The 25,886-nt window shown below is 39.0% G+C and overlaps 1 protein-coding gene across 1 annotated transcript in view; it reads left to right on the top strand.

The window, feature by feature from the left end:
* COL14A1 (collagen type XIV alpha 1 chain) overlaps positions 1 to 25,886 on the top strand; it is a 200,049-nt gene that overhangs the window by 153,211 nt on the left and 20,952 nt on the right. Inside the window, exons 41-44 of the mRNA XM_045560831.1 lie at positions 9,425 to 9,478; positions 10,276 to 10,347; positions 18,087 to 18,122; positions 19,133 to 19,199. Of these exons, the coding sequence (XP_045416787.1) occupies positions 9,425 to 9,478; positions 10,276 to 10,347; positions 18,087 to 18,122; positions 19,133 to 19,199 (229 nt within the window). The remainder of the gene's footprint in view (positions 1 to 9,424; positions 9,479 to 10,275; positions 10,348 to 18,086; positions 18,123 to 19,132; positions 19,200 to 25,886) is intronic.

The raw sequence follows: 25,886 nt of genomic DNA, 5'->3' as shown, positions 1-25,886 counted from the left end.
AACAATTACATAGTTACTTAGCAGAGTTGTAAGGTAGAAGAAGGCCAGGACTAACTTCCGTGGTGGTAGACAGACCTAGGGCATGGAGCACCCCAGAAGACATGCTCTCTTGGAGGGCCAGGTCTCCCTGCTTAGGCGGTGGGAGAGGAGGGGCTGCTTAAAAAGTAAAGACAAACTCCTCACAATTATTCCTGCTCTGCCTTAGGCCACCCTAAAAGGCAAAGCTGCTTTCAGAAAAAATAAAAAATAAAACAATCGCAACCATGATATAAAACAGGCTGAGAGTGAACACAGGATGCTGAGACTTATTGCTGAAATGACTGAGAAACCTCTTCCAGAAAACTCCCCAATCAGGCTTGATTTCCCAGGGAATCAGGAAGGCAAGACTATTTGTTTTTCTTTCACTCTGAGCACTTAAATAATTTAATGTTACTGTGCCTTCATTTCCCCTGGTCCTGAATGAGTGAAGCCTATTCTAGGCAAAGAAAGAGGAAACTGCAATAAATATTTGTGGTGGTGTCTCATCAATGCTTCTAGCTCCTTAGAGAGTCTGGAGAGTAAGTAAGTGAGGTGTGCTGTAGGGGTGATGGGCTACTCCCTACTGCTCATTCTTCCTTCTTTTTAATCTTTGCCTTCTCTTATTGACAGCCAAGAACTCATAGCCCAAACCTAATACTATCAACTTGACTATTAGCTTAGGGAAAGGTTAGCACCACTTTCCTGAAGCTGGTGCCAGGGTTACCCCTGAATTTTGCCTGGAAGGAGGGAGATCTTAACAAATAGTAAAAAGGAGAAGATGAAACATCTTCTCTTCTAATGTTTCTAGATTATTCTGGCTTTTGCAAAGGGGAATCTTTGACTTTTAGAGGCAGCTCTTAATAAACTCTGGGCTTGAGGCCATAGGCAGGTCCAGCAAAAACTGGACTTCTTCATTGAACAAGTTTCAGCGTCTTGCTGGGAAGCCAAATGAGTACAGGTCCAATAGGACCACGCTTTAAAAAGCAACAGTACAAGTTCAGATTTAACAGCTGAATGCATTTACACATCCAGTTTTCATTCCAGGCCATTCCAGCTAAAAGCATTTTGGTCTCATCTTTCACTTCCACTGTAAATCTTGTCACCTCCCTCTTGTCTCCTTCCTCGTCTTTTCTTGGTGTCTGTGACCTCAGGGCCTATCCTGTGATCTCTGAGCTCTTCTAATGTGTGGTACGTTTCTCCCCCTCCTAGTCTCTAAGGACTTCCAGGTGGTCCTTAGAGAAACTAGGAAGAACAGGCAAGACATGGATTACTTAATAATTCCAAGCTTCACTTTGCTTAGTACTAAAGTGGAAAAAATAATATTTGACTCCACAGAATTGTCATGGAGATTAATTCATTTTTTTCTTTTTATTAATAGACTTTATTTTTAGAAGTCTTTTTTTTTTCTTTTTTTGAGACAGAGTCACTTTGTTGCCCAGGCTGGAGTGTGGTGGCATCAGCCTAGCTCACAGCAACCTCAAACTTATGGGCTTAAGCAATCCTTCTGCCTCAGCCTCCTGAGTAGCTGGGACTACAGGCAGGTGCCACCATGCCTGGCTAATTTTTTCTATATATTTTTAGTTGTCTAGCTAATTTCTTTCTATTTTTAGTAGAGACGGGGTCTCGCTCTTGCTCAGGCTGGTCTCGAACTCCTGAGCTCAAAGGATCCACCTGCCTCGGCCTCCCAGAGTGCTAGGATTATAGGTGTGAGCCACCGTGCCCGGCCATTTTTTTTTTATTTCAGCATATTACGGGGGTATAAATGTTTGGGTTACATATATTGCCTTTGCCTTATCTGAGTTAGAGCTTCAAGTGAGATTAATTCATATAAAGTGTTTCTATATAAAAATTCAATTTTAGCTAATATTATTAGTGTTCACTATTTTCAAGGTAAACTTAACAAGCCAGGACATTTTATAATACTTTATAATGCCTGTACTTGACACATTAACATTTCTTAGAAGATTTTAAAGAAATAAAAAAGTCTAAAGACAAAATAAGTTTTTAAAAAAATTTTCTTAGATTTTATCTTAAAAGAACACTAGAAGTATGCTTCCTTATTATGTGAGTTTGATGTATACAAAGGCTACATTTGTGATGAAGGTACCATGTCATCATAAGTGAGTTGAACTTAAAATGCACTTGAGAAATTGAACTTGAGTCAACTGTCTGGATTTAATTGTTATCATAAATGTTAAACAGTGATGAGAGATTCATCTAAGGAATATTTTGTGAAATACTAAGATTCAATATAATGATTCCCTTGAGCATCTTTCTCCTTTGGAAAAGGAAATGTAAAATATTACAAAAGTAGTGGAGAGAATGACTTGATTTTCTTCTTTGTAGGTCTAGTTGGATTTTTATAAAAACCCAGGAAATCTTTGCACAGTTAACCACAATGATGATAGTACATGCAATTGAGACTTGACAGATTATTTTAATAAAAATAGCAGCAACCACTACCATTAAGTATTGAATGTGTGCAAGGGCTTTACAAATGTCATGTTCTCTGATCCCCAAAAGCAAGTGCTGGGCACTGTTATCTTCATTTTACAGACAAAGAATCTGAAGCTCAGAAAGTTGAAGGAACTAGAACAATGCCACATAGTAAGTTCAGTGTTAGAGCCCAAATTTTAACCCATCTCTCTGGCTCCAACACTTCACACTTTCTTTCCACAAAATAAAGTTGATAAAGATCACTGTGGGATTTTGTTACTGTGAGAAAATCTTCCACAAAAGAGATACTTGATAAGCAGGACTCCAACACTGAAGATGTCTCACCTAGAGTTTGGGGGCAATAGGTACCCAGTTTGGGTTACTTTCTTGAAGAAGCAGATACTGATACTTCACTTACAAAAATATGATCCCTTGATCACTTTACACCTTTACCTGGGTAGTGGCATATCTGGGCACATCTGAGAGAACAGCTTCTAGGGCATATTTAGTTTTGTGTCATTATTGGCTTTAACAGTATGTCTACTGGGGCACAGGTGTGGTGCAAACATTGTCTACTTTGCACCCTGATTCTAATGCTGCCCTTCAGGGTCAGGCCAAATGTTTTTTTATATTTGTAAACCAGCAGTTCCCTAACTTAATTCATTAGATTGCTTTTTAATGTTTTGTTTTATGTTTTAGTATACAGATTCCTGGATTTCAACCTACGAGATTCAGATGCAAAAGGTCTTAGGCATGACTTAAGAATGTATAGTTTTAAAAAGCTTGATGATTCTGATAACCAGCTGGGTTTTGAAATTGCTAGATAGTTTACTGTGTGAAGCGTATTGTATGTCAAAGTGATTTGTTTGGTAGACTCTTGCTGGTGTTATTTGTTTTAATTCACTGAAGGTTACTAAAATGTACATATGTTTATATTTATATATATACATACATTGAAATTATACATAAATATATATGTATTGAAAATAGTGTATGTGTATATAAAATATAAATCAATGTGTATGTTTATATGTACATATATACACATACATTTTGAAGATTAATGTGTTTGTGTCACTGAAAATTCCCCAGTGTGACCCAAAATAGTGTCCTGGGTAAGAATTGATCTTGGGTCTCTAGCCTGGGCCAATGTTTGTAGAGTCTGTGGCTTTTTGCTGCTTGGCCTCTTAATCTGGTGGTTGGTCCCAATCCTTTGCTGCAAGTAGCAGCCTTATTTCCTATGGCCCACTGCCACACGGCTCTGCTCGCAGCAGCCCAGCGCCATGCCACAGGGTTGAAATGGTGCATCAGGGGTTTCTCAAGCATTTCTCTAACCCTCATTGCTTGAGTCTGGCTGGTTTCAACAAACTCATCAGGTACCAGCTTCTTACAGATCCGACTGTACCCTAGAGTATAGCATCAGTTGAAGGACCTTAACAATTGCCTGTGTTCCAAAATCCTAAGGTTAGAATCATGACCTAACATGGTCAAAGAAGACATGGATGATGAATATCATAATGAGTCACTGTTTCTGATAGCTATATAAACCTAAACATTCTAGCTTTTGACTTTAATTCAGGTGCAGCACTCTTTGTAGGTGAATCAGTTTCATTTTTTAGACACCATAGGCACAGTACCTAGAAACTACAGAATTTTTAAGGAGCCTACAAAAAATGTTTGAGACCTGAAAAAAGCATATATATTTGCTCTACAGTATGGAAAAGAAAACTGCAAAATGGAAATTAATAAGTGTTTAATTAAATGTCTATATAACAGTATGCCTTGCCAGTTTCAGCCATAGTTAAATTTAGTATTCATTCAAATATTAGTGATTTTGAAAGCAAATTGTAGGTTAGACTTCCTTTTGCTGATAAATCACAGCCAACCATAACTTAATAACTTACTCATAATCAAATGTTTTCAAAAATAAATTATAAAAATCCTTTCAAGTTTTTATAGCAAAAATTATTTTTAATGTGGGATGTGGGTATATATTAATATTTTGAGGTGAGAATATCAAAAAGGAAAAATGTCGGCAGCTATTCATGTTATGAAACATTCCTGTTTGTGGGTGGCTGATTTCATGCACTTTAAAAAATATAGGCCGGGCGTGGTGGCTCACGCCTGTAATCCTAGCACTCTGGGAGGCCGAGGCGGGTGGATCGTTTGAGCTCAGGAGTTTGAGACCAGCCTGAGCGAGACCCCGTCTCTACTAAAAATAGAAAGAAATGATCTGGCCAACTAAAAAATATATATAGAAAAAATTAGCCGGGCATGGTGGCGCATGCCTGTAGTCCCAGCTACTTGGGAGGCTGAGGCAGTAGGATCACTTAAGCCCAGGAGTTTGAGGTTGCTGTGAGCGAGGCTGACGCCACGGCACTCACTCTAGCCTGGGCAACAGAGTGAGACTCTGTCTCCAAAAAAAAAAAAAAAAATATATATATATATATATATATATATATATATATTTGATGGCTTAAGTGAATCCCATACTATGCTTATTGTTTAACCTTTATTTTCTAATATTCATTGTGCATCGCTTAAGTAAGGGTTTCTGCTTTTTATGAGGATGCTTAATACATAAACACACATCTTCTCAGATTCACTCCATGATAAGAAATGGAAAATTTATAGATGTAGAAAAGTTTTGGGAAAGGCAAACACTTTTTTAGCTGTTAAGGGTTGAAGACCATTCAGTGAGGTTTGATAACAGTGAAACTGAATCACAAAGTTAGAATTTGACAATTATTTTGCTCTGCAAAATACAGATATTTTTGCAAAATTTTTCTTTTCACCAAGTTTATTGCTTTTATGCAAAAAGTTTCTGCTACTGCTGCTAACTCTGAGATGAAGAGGTGAAGAAATGAACCCAAATCCTGCCCTTCTCAGAGTTGACTGGCTTGCTCAGGGTGGGCTATAACATGGGTATCGCAGTGGTAACACGAACAGAAAGACTAATGCAGTGGGCCCAACCATCTTGAGTCACTTGACTTAAATGCCACCTCTTCTGTGAAAATTTCCCTGGGTTAGGTGCTCTTCCTACATGTTCCCATGGAACACTGTAGTCTATCATCGTAGCACATTGTCAGTTTCTTTTCATTGTTTGACTATCTTCAAAACTGTAAGCTTCCTGGAAAGTGACTGCCTTGCTCATTGTTGTTTACCCAGAACCTAGCACTATGCTCAGCACGTAGTACCTCTGCAAATATTTCTGAATAATGTGACAAATGTGAGGCTTGTAAATAAAAATATTTCAAAGATGAATTTACTGGTATGACTCAAATGTTAAGAAAAACATTTTGTGAGATGAAAAATGTGAACATCTTTAATTTTCTAGGGTTAGGATGAACTTTGGGGAATACAGATGCTTTAAAAATGGTGTTAAGGCTAACATCCTTCTAGTTATAATAATCTGTAATAGGAAAATTTTAATTTGGGATGCTGGAAACAGGTAACTCACAGTGGCCTTGAAAGCACCTGTGTTCTTGAATTATTATATGTAAAAATGTTTAGTTGTTCATGACAGTCTATGGAAAAGGATGCCAGAATAAAATGCACTGTAGTGGACATTGCTGGTTCCCTGCTAAGATCCCCTTTACCTGGCAGGTGTACTACATCCCCAGCTGCTGTGGGTGTTAACTGCCAACAACTCACAATCGTCCCCTTCTCCAGAGAATTGCCCTTGGAAATGCCATTTCAGCCCCTGGTCAATGAGTAACTGATGTGGTTGTATAAAACCTTATCATGGGTCAAATTTGATGTGAAATTCACACTCCAGAGCTCCCCATGGGACCAGGCTGAGGCCCAACTTTAGACAACCCACTTCTCCACCTAGCTTCTTTCCCTGTTCCATCCTGCTTCTTTCACTACCTTGTAGGTTTCTTCCAAGAACACTCCAGCAATAAATCAGCTATACAAGAATCCAGGTCTGCTTCTAGGAAACTACCCATAAGATTTTACTGAAATTTCAACTTCTGGGGGTAGGATGACTCCCAGTGCCTTTCTAACATGCTTGTTAAGGGTTCAAGAGCAAGGTGAAATGACACTTCCTCTCTGCCCTATACATTTTCAGACTCATTCTACCTGTGTTTAACATTTAGTCATTCAACATGATAAGCAGAATACAGTACTTCTTCGAGGAGCCTCAATTTTATTCAAATTAAGCATTTAAGTTGGTACAGTACCTATTTTCTGCCAGCAATGTGCTACAAAAGTGTTAGAAATGTAACAGTCAATAAAACATAATTTTTGCCCTCAAAATAAAAAAAGAAAAGCTTCTAAGGATGCTCCTTATATAGGAGAACTTAGAGCAAACAGACATCTTATCCTGTCTCCAATTTTGATTTGATTACACTAAAGCACTAGCCCCTCAGCCAGATGAAGCTCCTATGCAGGAATATTTCATTGTCTTTCCTTCCAGATAATACACACATGGTGTCTATGAATCTAGTGAATTCAAGGTGGTTCACAAGAATATCCTTACAGTGTCATCATAGATGAGACAGCGCTGACAGATGATTGCTTTCTGAAACCTTTTCCCACATCATTGGGAGGGGAGGGTAAATGTGTTATTTCCTGCTGATCTTCCTTGGAACAATGCAATTTTCTGTAGTTTTCTTTTAAGAAAATATGTCATGGCTTGCCTCCCTCTGTGAATAAGTTTGAAATCACTTGTTTTTAAAATATTTTCCCTCTGGACACAGCCTGGAAAAGAGTCAGGGAAGGTTTCTGCAGCAATGCCACAGTTTTGACTGCTGGGCGTTGTGTTGGCTGTGTTTCCTGTGTGTGCTGATACATGAGTGCATGCTCACTTCCTGTCCAGTGCTGGAAGAGTTTTAAGGCAGGAAGCAAAAGATGTCCTTTTTGAAATGTCTCCTTAAGTTATTGAATATGTGCCCAGGATCCATTTTTTTCTTATGAGAACTTCATCTAAGAAATAAGAATATATAATTAAAAATTCCTTTCTTTAAAAAATGGTTAGGTTTCCTGATCTCTCTTGGCCCCAGGTTTTCTCCCTTGTAATGTGAGAGAGTTGAGCTAGATGAGTTCTGAGGTCCTGTTTATCTCTCATATATTCTGATTGCCATATGCCCTTCTTCCTGGACATGCTATATTTAAACTCCATTTAAAATAATTTCTTTCAACCTACATCAGTATTAATTTTTGTTGTGCAGTTAGCAGATCCAAGGAAAGATGTGTGTGTGTCTGTGTGTATATGTATGTGTCTGTGTGTATGTGTGCGTGCACATATAGCTTAATCTGTATCAAGGCTTATCACCACAGCTTTCTCAAACTTACAATATTTTTGAATGAAGTGAAGAAACAGAAGCATTTAATAATAGTAAATTATTAGCTTGCTTATCAGGATTGGATAAGGGCTATAACAAACAACCCCCAAATCTCAGTGGTTTAATGCAATAAAATGAAATAGAATAAAATAAAAATGTATTGCTTGTTCACAATCCGGTGCTGTTGGCAAGGGTAGATGGAGGAAGAGTCTCTGCTCCACATGGTCATTTAGGTACCCAGGATCCTTCCATCTTGAAACACTCTCATCTCCAACATGAGGCCTCTAAAGTTGTTCCAGAAGGGGAAAAGAAAGTGATGGATCACCCACTAGAAATGTTTATGACCAGGACTGAAACCGGGCCCTTTCCATTGGCTAGAACTCAGTCATGTGGCTCTAAAATAATTGTGAGGCAGCTGCAAAATGTAGCCAAGAAATGTATCCAGATCAAAAAAGAAACCATGGATATTCTTGAGCTGAAGCATTCTGTCTTACCTGGTTTTCTGATTCACTAGCATTCTGAGATTGAGGGCTTGATACAGTGCCTTGCTGACCAGTGATTTTTTTGTACATGTGTCCTACCCATGTCTTTGGGCCACCACTCACATTCTCTCTCACACACAACTTACACACCATTTCCTTTCTTCCAGCTTTATCTTTACTCTCTTTTATTTGATGCCTTGAGGTGGAGAGATAATGTGAATATGGATGGGGAGCCCTAAAAGATAGATTTTCATGAGTGGCGGGAATGTCAGAAAGGGAGTTGGGAGAGACAGCGAGGATGCCAGGAGAGGTCTGAGTTGGTTTGAGATGGGAAATATTAATAATTAATCTGATAGGGGACAAATTTCATGGTGAAAATTTTGTTTCCCCCTATGTTTGGAGGTGGTGTTTGGAACAAAATTTTATGAACCTAATATAAAATTTAGATTGAAGATCCTCTCTCATGTTAACTGCATTGGAAAGGCCAGCATTCACAATTAAGAACTATAAACATTTAAGAGCAAGTCATTCCAGCTGCTATGTTTTTTAACACTCACATAAAAATAACTCACACACATATTCAATAATTTAGGAAGATGTTTTTATAAAGAACATCGTTTGCTTTCTGCTTTAAATTCTTCCACCATGGAATGGGAAGCAAACATGTATGCGTTTGTAAGCCTGGGATGACATGCATTCAACAAATCTGCCCAGCAGTCAAAACTGAATCATCACAGCAGGAAACCCTCCTGTATTATTCTCCATCTTGCCCCTAAAGAGTTGCAGAGTTGCAGATATTTTAGTATTCCTAAGGTAATATAGATACCTGCCCAAAACTCAGGTCATGAAAGGCACTAATTCATCTTTCTGTCTGGTCATTAATTACCAGCACTTGAGCCCCCTTCTCATTTGTTATGCTTAGTTTAATAAAAACACTTTCTGGAAACAAGTTCCTGTTGAAGTTTCTAAGTACATTTCTTACACCTAAAATTCTTGCATTGGACAATTTAATGGAGCCAACAGACATAAAAATCTTGCCAAGAACAATTCCCAGGAAGAGTTTAAAAGCAGTGAATCCCTGGTAGTTCAGAGCAAGTGGCAGGACTTGACCCCCAAATATTAAAAGGAACTAGGTGAGCCTATTCTGAAAGTCTATAAAGGAACCAATTAGTTGACATACACTGTGTTTCTTTTCCTCAGGGCTTTCCAGGAAAGGATGGTTCCTCTGGCCCTCCAGGACCACCAGGGCCAATTGTAAGTATTTCCAGAAACTACTGGGACATATTCTGCTTTATAGCATTTCCTTTCTTTTCTTTCTTTTTTGTTGTTTCTGAGACAGAGTCTCCTCTGTTGCCCAGGCTAGAGTGCAGTGGCGTCAGCATAGCTCACTGCAACCTGCAGCTCCCGCTTTAATCAATCCTCAGCCTCCTGAATAGCTGGAACTACAGGTGTGTACCATCACCACCAGCTAATTTTTCTATTTTTTTGTAAAGATGGGGTCTTGCTATGTTGCTCAGGCTGGTCTAAAACTCCTGGCCTCAAGCAATCCTCCCACTTCAACCTCCCAAAGTGCTGGGATTACAGGTGTGAGCCATCGTTCTCAGCTGCATTTTATTTCTTTTGAGAGATTTTCTTTTACCAAATCTTTCACTTGGCAGCTATCTTTGCTGTAGTATAACAACTCATCCCTTGGTAGAGAACTCTCCCTAAAACATCTTTAAAAAATAACATATCCATATAACTTGATTATTCTATCTCTGAGCCACTTTGCCATAAGATCATTTGCATTGATTTAGGTTTTTATTAGGCACAGGTAAGGCCTGAATTTGAAAGAACCACACCAGACCTATAGTGTGGAGACTTAAAAAGAAAAGTCTTCCCTACATTTTTGGTAGGTGGGAACAGGAATGAGCAATGAATCCTAAAGCCTTGGTGATGACATGGAGGGAAGGTATCATGGTGTATATTTGTTACTCCTGCTTGAAAGTTAGCTGTCATTGATGAGAATGTGCGAGTCCTCACTTTGTTTTATTTTTCTGCCTCTCTGTTAGGGCATTCCTGGAGCTCCAGGGGTCCCAGGGATTACAGGAAGCATGGGACCACAAGGTGCTCTGGGACCGCCTGTAAGTATGCAATAGCAGCTGGTCAGGACGTGTGCCCAGTCATCACATTTGTTTGTGTGTTTAAATTTACCAGCATCTCTGCTGGTCAGAAATGCTTATTCAGAATTGGGCTCCATGGGAATCCATAAAGGAAACTGGAGAAGCTCCTAGAATAAAGATTAAAATCAGATTGTGCACATGTCACTGCTAAAGACAGATGGTCCTAACGGAATAATCAGTCGTGCTTTTGCTTATATATGTTCCTGTTGCTTGTTTTTTTCTGTATTTGGCTAAGTAAACTCAATATCATCTTCGCAGAGATTGGTGCGATTGCCATGTGTTAATCAAGCCTGGTTCCCACGGGGAAAAAATACAAGGCTTGAGAGCTTCAAGGTTTAATTAGAGTGGGAATAGATTTTTCTTTTCTAAGTTCTGCAAGACAGAATTTCCCATTAAAAGGGGTTTGGAATGGGTACACTCACAACTAAGGGATGTGGTGAGTGTTGTAGGGGGGAAAAGGCACACCCCAAATCAGAGTTTGGGTGTGGTAAAGTCATAACATGTATCCAAAATGTTTGTAACCCCATAATATCCTGAAATAAATAAATTTTTGAAAAGCACACACTCACACATAAGTGAACAGTGGTGTAAATGAAAGCATAATGCACGGAACTCATCACCTCCCATTTTTGTGTTTCTAAGTCTCAGGTTGGCATTTAAATGTCATCAGTGGGAGGGAGAGGATGGGAGGAAAAGAAATGAACACATCTGGGCCTATTTCCTCATCTGCAAAATGAGCTAATTGCATTGCATGGCCTCTGGAGCCACACGTGGCATCTTCTGGTGACTTGCAAGTTGTTCCTTCTAAGTGTAGGGTTAGTCAGCATTCAGATATTACCTGTGAAGTACTAAGTCTGCATCCATAAACTAAAACAGTTGAAACATGTAAAGGTATTGGTGCAAACACAATAATAATTTGTGGAATAGTGAAATCTGATGGATGAGGGCGGAAGAAGCTAATGAATTATATTTCTATTGCTGCTTAACACATTACAGCAACCTCAGTGGCTTAAAACACAAATTTATCTTTACAGTTCTGTAGGTCAGAATATGGCACAAATCTCACTGGGTTAAAGCACAGTGCCGGTATTTCCTTTCTGGAGGCTATAGGGAGGATCTATTTCCTTTCCATTTCTAGCTTCTGAAGACTACCCACATTCCTTGGCTTGTGGCCCACTTCCATCTTCAAAGCCAGCAAAGTTGCATCTCTCTGGCTTTTGTTCCTTAGTCACCTCTCTCTGACCACAGCCAGGAAAGGTTCTCTGCTTTTAAGTAGCTATGTGATTACATTGATAATTTTAGATAATCTCCCTGAATAATCCCAAAGTCCTTTACTAAGTCACATTTGCAAAGTCCCTTTTGCCACGTAGAGTAACATAGTCACAGGTTCCGGGGATTAGGGCATGGAAATTTTAGGGGCCTTTCTTTCTGCCTGCCATAGTGAACAAGATATAACAGAAATGTTAGTTCTCATTCAGAAAGATGCCTCTCTTCCTCTAACTACCCAGGTAGTCTTGTTACTCTTCTTCTTGAAACTCATTTTAATAAAATTATTTTATCCTCAGAGTGTTTTTCTAGGCTATGATTCATATGACACATGTGCAAGTATGCAAACCCATACAAGGTATGCACATCAAACGTGCATCTTGATTTTAGCAAATGCATTCTCATTTTCACATCCAAATAAATGCTGTCCTTAGTAGTCACTTTATAAAGCTGTATACTTATTCCAACTACACTTTCTTTGTCCAAAACAGTTTTAGATCTCCTCTTTTCAAATCAAACTAGTAAGGGATCACAGAAAAAAATTTTGACTGCTTTATCCTCACACATTCTTTTTATCCTAAAAGAATTTACCAAGTACACACACACACACACACACACACACACACACACACACACACACGCATGCTCCCGTCTCTACCATTCTTCCATTGCAAGCTTATCTATTCATTTGATTCTAGGCCATTTCATACCAGAACAAAAAAACGTAAAAATACACTCTCTGCTATTAGGCTTCAGCCTGTTTCCCAAAATGTGCTCCTGGGAACCAGAGTTCCAGAATATGTCAACAGGGCTTAAGAGAGCAAGGGGTCCTGGTCAAAGATGTGTCGGAAACAGTACATGCTAAATCTGTTTCTCAGAAAGTCATGGGAAATTTTAAGATATCAAAGAATTTGAGACATCCTGAAATAAAATAAGAAAACACCAAAGAACTAGGTTAATTTTGTTGGAGAAAAAACATATTTATGCATGAGGTGATCTTGCTGTTCTTGCTGGCATCTCCTAGAACTAGTTTATTTTAACCCAGGCTAGGAAAGGGCAAGCTAGAGATTGATCCTGATCCAAGAAGGATGGAATGGGAGAGGGCGAAGGAAAGAGGGGCCGGCTCTGAGGGTCTTGGAGAGTTAAAACGGGATGTGGACTTCCTTAAGTGGGACAGCACCCTGCTGACCCACCTGGCCTTTTGTGGCTCTGGGTTAGACTCTAAATATGGGGCATACAGAAATACCAATAAACTTCACCCACAAATAAAACTCTTGCTGACAATGTTATCTTTGTTATGAATCAGCAGAAAAGGGCCCTTGCTGGTGGCAGGTGGAGCCCTCATGCATCGGCACTTTTAATCAGAGGCAGAAACCATTTGTTCTCTAGGTGCTGGATAGGGAAACCACGGTAGGCTTGGAGATTTCCTCTCAAAAGCAAGTTGTCCTCTGAACTGTCCAGCCCAGATTTTTCCCTGTGTTTCGGGCTGCCAGCTCCCAGATGCCTGCTGGCTGCCCGACTGGTGTGACTGCTACAGCAGGCTCCATGTCACGGTGTTTGGCCTTGATTGATTTCCCATGGATGTCTGTCTAGGAAAGCAGGAGGGAAAGAGACCAAGAGGGACAGACTGAAAATAGCAACGTGTTTCCTACAGCCGGTGCCAGAAACGCTTGCTTTCGTGCATTCTGCCTTCAGTTGCCGGCTCCCCAGGGCAGAGTGTTCTTTGCTGCTGCTGAGGTCCTAGTTCCTTCCTGAGTTTTAAGCGTTGGCTTCAATATGGTCCTTCCTTTGCAGTAGTGGCAGATAGTGATGAAGCACCTGCATAAAGGGGCTGCTCACTGCTGTTTAGCCGGCTAGATACGTCCAGGCTAGAGCATTGCATCAGAAATCAGGATACCCGGCTTCTAGATGTGGCCTTGACAGGCCCCGAACTAGCTGTGTGAGCCAAATCACTTAAGCAAACCATCTAGCCTTCCATAGCATCCACTTTGTAGTTCATTCATTAAAAATATTTAGTGGGCAGGGTACAAGATTACATGGTGGGGAGAGGTTATGAGAGGTACAAAAGGTGATCAAGACATTTTTCCACATTCATGGAAAATCTAAAGAGAATGAGGTTTTCAATGTAAGAAACTATTATCAATGGCAGATAGTGTGAAATGCCTTGAGGGAAAGACAAGGAAGTTGCCATGAAAGTTCCGGGCATTGGGGAGAGGGTAGACAGAGAGAGGGAGAGAGGGAAGGAGAGAGGGAGCTGGGGAGAGAGAGGGAGAGAGACAGAGAGATGGGGTGGGAGTGCCTCCTAAGCAGAGGGGTGTGAGTAGCAGCTCCAGAAACAGGCAGCATTGCAATGAGATCTAGGAATATGGGTGAGATTCCCACCCACAAAGACAGAAAGATGGCGATGCTTGGGTGCGAGTTGTAGGAAAACATAGGGAAACACAGGGCACCCCCTGTCTTTTATACATTTTACTATTTTTCAACTCTCTCTAGCTACATCACAACTACCAAAATTTTATTTCGGGCCCTGCTCACTCCTCACCAAGACTATCACAAAAAGCTCTAATTTGCCCCAGCCTCCGATTTAGGCTTGGTCTAGTTCATTATCCAGCTTCCGGAACATCTTTCAGTACAACTCCGATGTGTCATTCCCTGGCTTGAGTGTCCTCACCAGATCCCTTTCACTAGAGGATGGTCCCAAATGTGCAGCACAGCAGGTGTGGTGCTATCCCCTCCAACTTTGTCTGCCATCACCCCTTCCCTTGGGGTTGAGTCACACAACATTACTTAAAGCTCCACTAATATATGCCATGGTGTTTCACGCTTTTTTGCCTTTTGGGATGCCCTTTTGCCTGTCTGGGCTGCTTTTTCCTCCTTTCACCGTCTGGTGAGCTCCAGGGTGTTTTTTGTTTTTTTTTTTTAAGACTACACATCTCCTGTGCAAAGCCACCCTTACTTTTGTAGGCTGTTAGGGACTTCATTAAACTGTTCACATTTTTCTCTCCACTGAAGTGATAGTTCCTTGAGGACAGAAATTTTATCATTTTCGTGTTTATGTTCCTAGACCCCAGCTCAGTAGCTGATACACAGAGGGTACTTAATATGTTTTTATTGAAGGAAGGAAAAGAAAATATGTTTGCATTCTAGACAGGCTGATGTTCAGGAGAGTATTAGAAGATTGTTCTTATAGATTAGGGGTCAGGTCATGGAAGACCCTCAGAGCCAGCCTAAGTTGTTTTGATTTTGTTTAACAGACATCTTTAATATGTGGCACTTGGACCATAAGATCATTTCTCTTCCTTTCAGCACTACATTTCTGTGAATCTATGAATGTAGCTACTGTATTTTCTTTTCTTTACATTTCATATGTTCCTGAAATTAAAGGAAAATGTGCCACTTTTTCCTCCCTACATCTGCAGGGAATGTGTTTTCCCTCAAAGCATACTTTAGTGGAGTTATGGGCCTTCACTTGCTCAGGAATTTTTATTTTGTTTTTGTTTTGCTTTGTAAAAATCAAAGATGTCAGAGAAGTTGGAATAAAAAATAATTTTTTGCTGTACAGATATTTCACTAAAAAGATCTTTCAGTGAGATTGCCTGTGTCTTTTAGCTACTTAGTAATAAGCATCATGAGACTGGAGTTGAGAAATTTCCAGCCCAATTAAACAGTTCCATCTTTACATACCAGACGTTGCCAATAACTATTGCTGTCCATTTACCACATCAATCGGATTTGCACTATAATTCCATTCTCTACATTTGAAACATTTTCAGACAAGCCAATTGAATAAATGGTAAGAATGAAAATGTCAAAAAGGATAATGGTACAGAAATAAAAATATAGAAGATAAAATGGATTTTTAAAAATGACTCCAGTTCTGAATTATTGGAGTTAGGCTTTGGGGATGGTATGTTTGCTTGTTTTGTTTTATTTTAATCGGAAAAAAATATTATCTTCACTGGAATAGAAGATGCGGACTTGCTGAGAAAAAACAATGTTCTCTTTCAGTGGAGCAGTAGAGTATACTCAGGATGTGCACAGATTCCAGAGCCCACAATTTGGGCTCAGGTCTCAGCTTTTCCACTTCATTGTTGTGTGACCTTGGCCAAGTGATTTAGCCTCTCGGTGCATCATTTTCCTAATTTGTAAAATGGAAGTAATATCTCATAGGGCTAATCTAAGGGATAAATGTGTTCATCATGGAGGAATGTTATAAGGGTTAAATGAATTAATTTTATGGGAGTGTTATAAAGATTAAATAAATTAATCTTACAGGGCTGTTATAAGGGCTGAGTTAACGTGCTGACAGCACCAAGAACAGTGTTTGGGACATGGTGAAGCAGCTTAAATATTAATGACTAGTATTTATAGTTTCTTAATAGGTTAAAAATGTGGAGTATTTATTTTGTTTGCTGATTTGTGTAGTGTTTGTGTGTGTGTGTGTGTTTTCCTCCAATACTTGAACAGCATTTTGGAAATAAAAAGTAATATAAGTTATTATTTATTTTTTTGTGTGCATATATGTTTATTTCTGCTGTTATATAGACAGAGACTCCATCACGTTCTTCAGAGATTCACAGAATTCCAGGGTCCAAAATATCTTAAGAACCAACTGTACTTTACAGAGTCAAAATAATCTTGCAAGGGGAATATAAGTTATTGTCCCCAGTTTTAGGTATCTTACCATCTACATAGAGGGAAGAGAAATCCATGCATTGACATGTAATTAAATACATATAATAACAAAAATCTGCTGTCAAGTAACTGATACTCGAACTAAGTACTACATCGGAATAGTTCCACAATTGGTACTTAATTTATAAGATGTATGCTGAATACTTTTCTACGTTTCAAATTGTTCATATGCTGAGTAGACTGGACCTGTGGAAATGAGAAATTGTAATTTTGGGGAGTAGGAAGTAGAGAAGCTGGGCCTAATTACAAAAGACTGTATTCACAAACTTTGGCTTTGTCACATGAATGTCTAAGAATCACTGAATGATTCCAAATAGAGGAAGAGCAGCCATCAGTCGACAGTCACTGAGCTTTCTATGTTGTGTGCTAGTGGTACCTGAGGAAGATAAGTATAGTGGATATATGGAGGATGAATTGGAAGGAACAGGTTTCATTAAGGAAGTCAGCTAGAAGGATGTGGCAGATGCCCTGGTCACACCTGGGTGGTGAAATAGAAGGGATGGATATGAGAGGAATTGCAATGCAATGCAAAAAAAAAAAAGTGTGTGTGTGTGTGTGTGTGTGTGTGTTGAATAGACATGAGAGAGGCAAGAAAGGAGAGAAGAAAGAGAACTAGTGGTGGGCCAATTGTATCTGCTCAGGAGGGTCGATTATGCACTTCTCTTTCCTTCCCAACCTCCTCTTTGGTGACAGCATATTTATATTAATAGCTTGCAATTAGTGGTAGTATAAGCATTTGTACCCCTGAAATGAGCAAACACTACAAGTCAGGGCATTTTCTTTTACTGGAAAGCCAGTTTACCTGCATACCATGGGGTGAAACCAGAATTTTTGAGTTTCAGTAACTGTTAACTGAATAGAGATTTTGGAGAAGATACAGAGTTTGGTTTTGAATCTGTTGAGATTGAAGTAACAACTGGAAACGGTCTGACAACGTGGCAAATTCCATTTATAAATTCCATTCACTCTCCTTTTTACTAGTGACTATAAAAATGTTGTTCAATGAACATTGCCTCAGAGTTGAAACAAAAATATGAAATCCTTCTGAAGACACATGTTTTGCATTATAAGTGTAATTTCATTTCAGAAACACTGAAAACGCCACCTTTTTTTGGTAAATTTTTACAGTTATAGCAAAGTTTCTTATGGGTCAAAGAATAGCTAAGCCACAACATAAAATAATAATTCAGCTGAGAATTCATGTAAATATGAGCTCCCATATTGGGGAGAATTAGGGAAAATTGTGTGCCATAATGCCAGACAGAAAGTCTGTGGGATTTCATCTATTACTTGAACTCCTAAATTGGGAGGAGATATTTTCCTTCTCTTTACAGATACTCCTTAAAAAATTAAAATACTTTAATTATTCAGAAGAGATTTGTGAAATAAGTTATGAAGCTTCAGTAGAGTGCGATACATAGAGGGCATTTAGCATGGAAAGATATGAAGGACCTACTCAGTGGAAATGTGTGTCACAGAGCAGTATTACAACATGACTCCAATTTTGTGGCCATAAAATACCATGTCTCTGCATTAAAAGGCTGGAGGAGTAGAATATTAAAAGAGCTATTTATGTGTGGTGGGATTACAGGTTGCTATTTCCTGTTGTTATGTAACTATTTTTGCTGCTGAATTACTAGAGCTAAGAAAAATGTCTTCATAAAGTAATAAAAGATGCATTATCATTCTTAGCTGAGTGCAGTATCATAAGTAACTTGACAATTTTTTTATTTTTGCAGGGTGTCCCTGGACCAAAGGGAGAACGAGGAGAACGAGTGAGTACCCTGTTGCTCTGTTTACTGGCCCCAGCAGGTTGCACACCTTCCATTGCTTAAGCCTGACAAAGGATGGCCATTTACCACTATGGTTATTCATTGATGTTCCTCTTCTTCTCTCTCCCCAACTCATCTGACTGTGGGCACATTTTCCTGTGGCAAAACCCCTGTGGGCTGGATGTCAGTAGAGCTAATTTCTAGTTGCATATCTGCTACCAGCCAGTTCAATGCTCTTGGGCTCATTTCTTTAAGGATAAAATGGGAAGAATCAAATTCATCTAACTCACAAAGTAAATTTGATGAGAGAATGATATAATGGATGTGAAAGGGCTTCAGAAAAATAAAAGCTCTATACAAATGTCAGGTCATAGCATAGGGCTCCTGTGTTTCCTGATGCTCCAGAGTTGGCACCCAGGAAGACAATGGCAAGTGCAGAATCGAAGAACTGGCCCCAAAACTTAAATCAGTTTAATTGAGGGGTCTTCTCTTGCCCTTTAGCAATTGTGCAGCTGCTGATATAATTGTGCCATTGGCTGTAGTGGAAATAGCAGTGGCCTCAGGTTCATCCAGTTACCTCTGTGAAACCTTAGGGAATGTGTTTAATGCTGTTTGGCTATAAAATGGGTTTAATATCTTTCCTCTGGGTTGTTATTAGTATTAAAATGAGCCACTGCTTGAGAAAGTGCTGCATTTTATAAGCTCTAAAGACCTGTAAACAAGGCATTAAATATATATGGGTTTATTTCAAAACTATTAAATTTTTTAGAATCTGGGACCAGAAATACTTACTTGAGCTCGTTGATCTAATGCGGACATTCAGGAAGCTTGAACCGTGAATGTCAAATTGCTAACTCTTTCTCTGTGGGCACCATGGCGGCCAATCCTACCTGTTGCTAGGAGCCAAAGAGCCCTAATGGGAACAATGGGGCAAGTCAGATTCACATCCTAGAAGTACTGGCCATGTGGCTGGGTTGTGGATAAGTCGGGAATATGATTTTTTTCTTATCCAGGGTGACCTGCAGTCTCAAGCCATGGTGAGAGCAGTGGCACGTCAAGTATGTGAACAGCTCATCCAGAGTAAGTGCATTATAGCTAACGGGGTTGTTTCCCGTTACTTGTCCAAATGGGAGCTTGTCTTTCCCATGAGCATAATGATTAAGGAAAGTTCCTGCAAAGTTTTGTCTTGGTGAGGACAAGTAAGCTTTAAAAACAGCCTTCACTGATCCATCTAGGAGATCATTACAGATTACTGTAGAGCTCTAAGTCAGTGATATGGAAGCCAAATTCCTCTGTGTCATTGGTCCAAGAACTGTCTATTTGCCCATGTAAATTTAACTTGACTGCCCAGATCAAATCTTCTATTTCTTTTTCATTTCTCTAAATGGATATGTTTTCTTCTTAAGTGCTTAGCACTTCAAAGCTGCCAGACTACATCTTCAGAATCTACCTTCAAAAAGATGATAACATGGTGTTGATTTTTATTAACTCACAAGATTTAAATCAATGTCTCCTTCGTATCCATTTCATATCTGTTACCTTCTGGTTAGCCTAAGGTACTTCCCTTTATTCTTTAGGATTTTTGCCAAAATACACACACACGTGCATGCACACACACACACGGGAGAGGCTTGATGTGACATTTGATATGACACATGAGCTTTGTGCCAAAAATTATATCAGAACACACTTGATACAACACTTGCTCCATTTCTTCATTTGAAACTTGAGCTTTTCGACAGCACTGTACGTACTCCCAAATTGCATGTTTCCTTCCTACCCACTGACTAACCAGAGGGTTACTCACGTGGGCTTTTCTCTTTGCCAGTAATTTGTTTTGTTCCAGGAAATTTGAGGCCAACTAGAGATGAAATAGTCCTCTCAACCCCACCTAGCTCTAGCCTATCTCTGCTGTTGGGGCCCCACCCCACTAGCACCCTGCACCTTAGGGCTGACATTACCCAAATGGTTACCTTATCAGCTCAGAAGTTATATTTATTTTATTTTATTTTAATATTTATTTCAGAATATTACAGAGGTAGAAATGTTTTGGCTACGTGAATTGCTTTGCTTACAGTTTGAGTCAAAGTTATAAGTGTGTCCATCACCCAGATAGTGTGCATTTTACCCATTAGGTATGATTTCATCCATCCCCTCATTCCCCCTGCCACCTACTTGATTTCCAGTGAGTTTTACTTCTGTTTGTGCACATGAGTGTTGATCTATTAGTTCCAATTTAATAGTGAACGCATGTGGTGTTTGTTTTTCCATTCTTGAGATATATCACTTAGGAAAATGGGCTGCAGCTGCACCCAGGTTGTTACAAAAGGTATTAGTTCACCACTTTTTTGTGGCTGAGTAGTACTCCATGATATACATGTACCACATTTTATTAATTCACTCATGAATTGATGGAAATTTGGGTTGATTCCACATTTTTGGGATTGTGAATTCTGCTGTAATAAACAGCCCAGTGTAAGTGTCTTTTTGATAAAATGGCTTTTTTTCTTTGGTTAAATACCCAGTAGTGTGAATTTATATCAAATGGTAGGTCTACTTTTAGTTCTTTGAGGTCTCTCTGTACTACTTTCCATAGAGGTTGTACTAGTTTGCAGTCCCACCAGCAGTGTATGAGTGTTCCTTCCTCTCCACATCCACACCAGCATCTGTTGTTTTGGGACTTTTTAATAAAAGCCATTGCCACTAGAGTTGGGTGATATCTCATTGTGGTTTTGATTTACATTTCTCTGATGATTAGAGACGTTGAGCGTTTTTTCAAATGTTTATTAGCCATTAGTTTATCTGCTTTGGAAAAGCTTCTGTTCATGTCTTTTGCCCACTTTTTAATGGGGTTATTTGATGTTTTCTTGCTGATTTGCTTGAGTTCTTTGTAGATTCTTGTTAATAGCCCTTTATGGAATGTATAACACACAAATATTTTCTCCCATTCTGTAGGTTGTCTAGTCACTCTATTGATTGTTTCCTTGGCTGTGAAGATACTTTTTAATTTAATCAAGTCCCATTTATTAATTTTTGTTGTTGCTGTGATTTCCTTTGGGGTCTTCTTTACAAATTCTTTGCCTAGGTTGATATCTAGAAGAGTTTTTCCAATATTTTTTTTCTAAAACTCACATTGTTTCATGCCTTAGGCTTAAGTTTGTTATCCATTTGAATTAATCTTTGCAAGTGGTGAGAGGTAAGGATCCTGTTTCAGTCTTCTACATGTGGCTATCCAATTTTCCCAGCACCATTTATTGAATAGGGATTCTTTTCCCCACTGTATGTTTTTGTATGCATTGTCAAAGATCAGATGACTATATGAGGATGATTTTATATCTGGATTCTCTTTTCTAATCCATTGGCCTATGTGTCTGTTTTTGTGCCAGTACCATGCTGTTTTGATTACTGTAGCCTTGTAGTATAGCTTGAAGTCTGGTAAAGTGATGCCTCCCAATTTGTTCTTTTTGCTTAAGGATGCTTTGGCTATTCAGGCTCTTTTCTGGTTTCATATGAAGCGTTCAATTACTTTTTCTATATCTGTGAAAAATGATGTTGGTATTTTAATGGGCATTGCGTTGAATCTGTAAATCACTTTGGGTAGTGTAGACATTTTAACAATGTTGATTCTGCCGAACTATGACCATAATATGTGTCTCTATTTGTTTATATCCTCTGCAATTTCTTTCCTCAGTGATCCATAGGTCTTCTTGCAAAGATCTTTCACCTCCTTGGTTATATATATTCCTAGGTATTTTATTTTTTTTGTTGCTATGTGAAAGGTATTGAGTCTTCGATTTGATTCTCAGCTTGACTGTTGTTAGTGTATAGAAATGCTATTGATTTGTGTATTGAGTTATATTTCTATGGAGTTGTATTTCTTCCTGATTGAGCCTAGGGAGGATTGAGCCTAGGGAATTTGTCTATTTCCTCAACATTTTCAAGTTTATTTGCATAGAGATTTTTATGGTATTCAGAGATGATATTTTGTATTTATGTTGTATCAGTTGTAATATCTTCTTTTTCATTTCTGCATAAGCTTATTTGGGTCCTTTCTTTTCTGTTTCTGGTTAATCTAGCAAGAAGTCTGTCAATTTTTTTATCTTTTCAAAGAACCAACTTTTTGTTTCATTAATCTGTATAATTCTTTTTTTCTTTTTTTGAGACAGAGTCTCACTCTGTTGCCCAGGCTAGAGTGCTGTGGCATTAGCCTAGCTCACAGCAACCTCAAACTCCTGGGCTCAAGTGATCCTCCTGCCTCAGCTTCCCAAGTAGCTGGGACTACAGGCATGCACCACCAGGCCTGGCCAACTTTTTCTATATATTTTTAGTTGTCTGGTTAATTTCTTTCTATTTTTCAGTAGAGTCAGGGTCTCGCTCTTGCTCAGGCTGGTCTTGAACTCCTGATCTCAAGTGATCCTCCCCCCTTGGCCTCCTAGAGTGTTAGGATTACAGGCGTGAACCACCACATCCAGCCAATTCTTTTGTTATTGATTTCTTTTTGTTCTGCTCTGATCTTAGTTATTTCCTTTCTTCTGCTGGATTTGGGATTGGTTTGCTCTTCCTTTTCTAATTGCTTGAGATGCTTCATTAGATTGTTGATTTGTGATCTTTCTGTCTTTTTGATGTAGGCATTCAAGGCTATGAATTTTCCTCTTAGTACTGCTTTTGCTGAATCCCACAGATTTTTTTTTGATAACTTCTGTCTCCTTTGTCATTTAGTTTGGGGAATCTTTTTATTTTCATCTTTATTTCCTCCTTGATGCAATAATTGTTCAGCAGTAGGCTGTTTAATTTCCATAACTTTGTGTAGAGTTCAGTGTTTCTGTTGGAATTGATTTCTAATTTTATTCCATTGTGGTCTGAAAAGATACATGGAATAATTTCTATTTTTTTTTAATTTGTTGAGACATGTTTTATGGCCTAAGACTTGATAAATCTTAGGGAATGTTCCACGTGCTGATGAGAAGAATGTATATCAGTAGTTTGGGGGTAGAATATTCTATAAATGAATAGGCCCATTTGTTCTAGAATTCCATTTAAGTCCAGTGTTTCTTTGTTTATTTTCTGCTTGGAGGATCTGTCCGGTTCTCTCTTTGGGGTATTGAAGTCTGCAGCTATTACAATGCTGCTGTTTATCACTTCATTTAGATCTAATAGGGTTTGCTTTATGAATCTGGGTGCACCTGTGTTAGGTGCATAAATATTTAGGATTGTTATGTCTTCATGTTGAATTGTTCCCTTTACCATTATATAATGATCATCTTTGTTGATTTGAAGTCTATGTTATCTGATATTAAAATGGCTCTACCAGCTTTCCTTTGGTTTCCATTTACATGGAATATTGTTTTCCTTCCCTTCACCTTGAGTCTGAAGGAGTTCTTGTGGGTTAGATGTGTTTCCTGGAGTCACTGGTACTTGGCTTGTATTTTTTTTTTTATTCATTCAGCCAGCCTATGATTCTTGAGTGGGGAGTTCAAGCCCTTCACATTTATTGGAAGAATTGGTAAGTGGGGTGGATTTCTGTTCATCCTGTTGAGTAGAACCTTATTGCTTGCTTTGTGTTACCTGTTGAGCCATTATGGCATATGGGCTCTGAGCTTTAGCTTTTGGGTGGTTTTATACTGGTGGGTGTCTATTGTGCTGATATAATGCAGATTCAAGTACTTCCTGCCAGGAAGGTCTGGTCTTGACAAATTCCCTCAGGGTTTGCTTGTCTGAGAAAGTCTTTATTTCTCCCTCATAAAAGAAAATTAGTTTTGCAGGATATAGAATTCTAGGCTGGACATTATTCTGTTTGAGAAGATTGAGAATGGGGCCCCGATCCCTTCTGGCTTGTAAGGTCTCAGTTGAGAAATCTACTGTCAGTCTGATGGGTTTTACTTTGCAAGTTATCTGATGTTTTTGCCTTCAGACTGTAGGCGTTCCTTCTTCTTGTTAACTTTGGCCAGTCTGATGACTGTGTGTCATGGTGATTGCCTCTTTGCAAGGAATGTCCCAGGAGTCTGTTGAGCTTCCTGTACCTGGGTATCCTTTCACTGGGCTCCAAGCCTCTCTGAGTTTGATCCACATCACTATCTTCTCCTCTCTACCTTCTTCTTTCTCGGCTTCACGCTTTTTCTCCATGGGGTTTCCAGACATCTCTGTTGTCTCTTTCTGTGATCCACACCTGAGTTGTGACTCCTCCCTGCTCTCCTCAGTACAATATTCTACCTTCCAGCTGGGACAGTCCAACAAGCGATGTCTCTAGTCAGCCATCTTGACTCTCTGCCCCCATATTTATTTTAATCCAAGGAAGTTTGGGAGTTAGGCCAGGGGAGCCCTGCAAATGTCCAAGAAAGCCCTATTGGCTGAGTCTAAAATTCCATCTGTGGTTCTGAGATAAATCCAAATCTTACCCTAGGGGAGGAATGGAGTCAAGATCCGCATGGACTTGGAAGAGTTTTTATTTAGACAAAACTATCAGGGCAAATGGAGTACAAAGCTACCAAATTCAGACACGGTAGTGATGCTCCCTGTATTTTAACTTTATTTAATTTTGTATTATATCGCCCAAACTATGTATGTGTGTATGTGTGTGTGTGTGTGTGAGAGAGAGAATTTACCAGTTAAATGTAACTGTTCAAGTTTAATGACAAAATAGGATCTTTAAAAACACAATAAATTATAAAGGGAAATTGAACATTTGTCACTTTTGTAGTAGAATGCATCCAAAGCTAACCTGTATTTTGTATTATTTTGTAGGTTTTTCGTTTCAAGTGTGTAATGTAAATAAGTAGTTCGTTATATTATGAAAACATAAGGGATAAATCTTAATATGGTTGACTGACCACATGAGAAAGATTTCATGGTGTTTTCTTATTCCACTAGAGAAAAAAAGTGTTCTATAAATATATGATTATTTAAAACATGGCATAAAAATGGAGGGTTCACACATGCACTCACCATCAGATTGGTTTCACTGATCATCACCTAAGAGCACATTTAGGAATAACATTAATCGGGTGTTGGGCAGATGTGGCTGGGGGAGAGGATGGGTATATACATACATAATGAATGCGATGCGCTCCGTCTAGGGGATGGACACGCTTGAAGCTCTGATTTGGGGGAGGGGAGGGGGAGGTAAGGGCAATATACGTAACCTAAACTTTTATACCCCCATAATATGCTGAATTAAAATAAAATGGAGGGTTCAAAATTGAGCTTTTCCCTTTAAGAATTTTGAGACTTTTGTGAATGACTTCTAGGAAGTGAAAGCCAGCAAAGGGTTAGATAAGAAAACCTAAACAATATATATATGAAAGAAAGCCTTGCCTGTCAATGCAGTTGTAAGAGAAGGAAATTGAAGAGATTGTATGCACTTGATAAGAAAAGCCCAACCTCCTCAGAGGCTTGTATTCTTGTACCTCAACCGTCTTCGTAAATACTGCTTCAGCTTTCTCTGAGCTTCTAATTTTACTCCTTAGGCTCCCACTCAGAACTTGATTTATTAGTTAGTATATAGTTTCTCGTAAGATCAGCTATCTGGTCTTTAGTTCACAGTTAATCAGAAGAATTATGCTAGGAAGGGTTACATGGGAAATTGTGCAAGGCCAAAGCAATGACAGCTGGAATGCAGAAACGTCTTGTCACCCAGGCAACAGCTGACGTGCCTCCTAATAGCCCTAGAGTCATCAGGGAGGTCCCTAGACATGGTCACAGTCCACTGCTTAAGGAAATAATGCATCAGATATATTTTAGAATGAATTCCTTGAAAAATGGTTACTATTT

Source organism: Lemur catta, chromosome 9 (assembly GCF_020740605.2).
Source record: "Lemur catta isolate mLemCat1 chromosome 9, mLemCat1.pri, whole genome shotgun sequence".
NCBI classification, from domain to species: domain Eukaryota; kingdom Metazoa; phylum Chordata; class Mammalia; order Primates; family Lemuridae; genus Lemur; species Lemur catta.
This window is presented reverse-complemented; position numbering and strand designations above follow the sequence as displayed.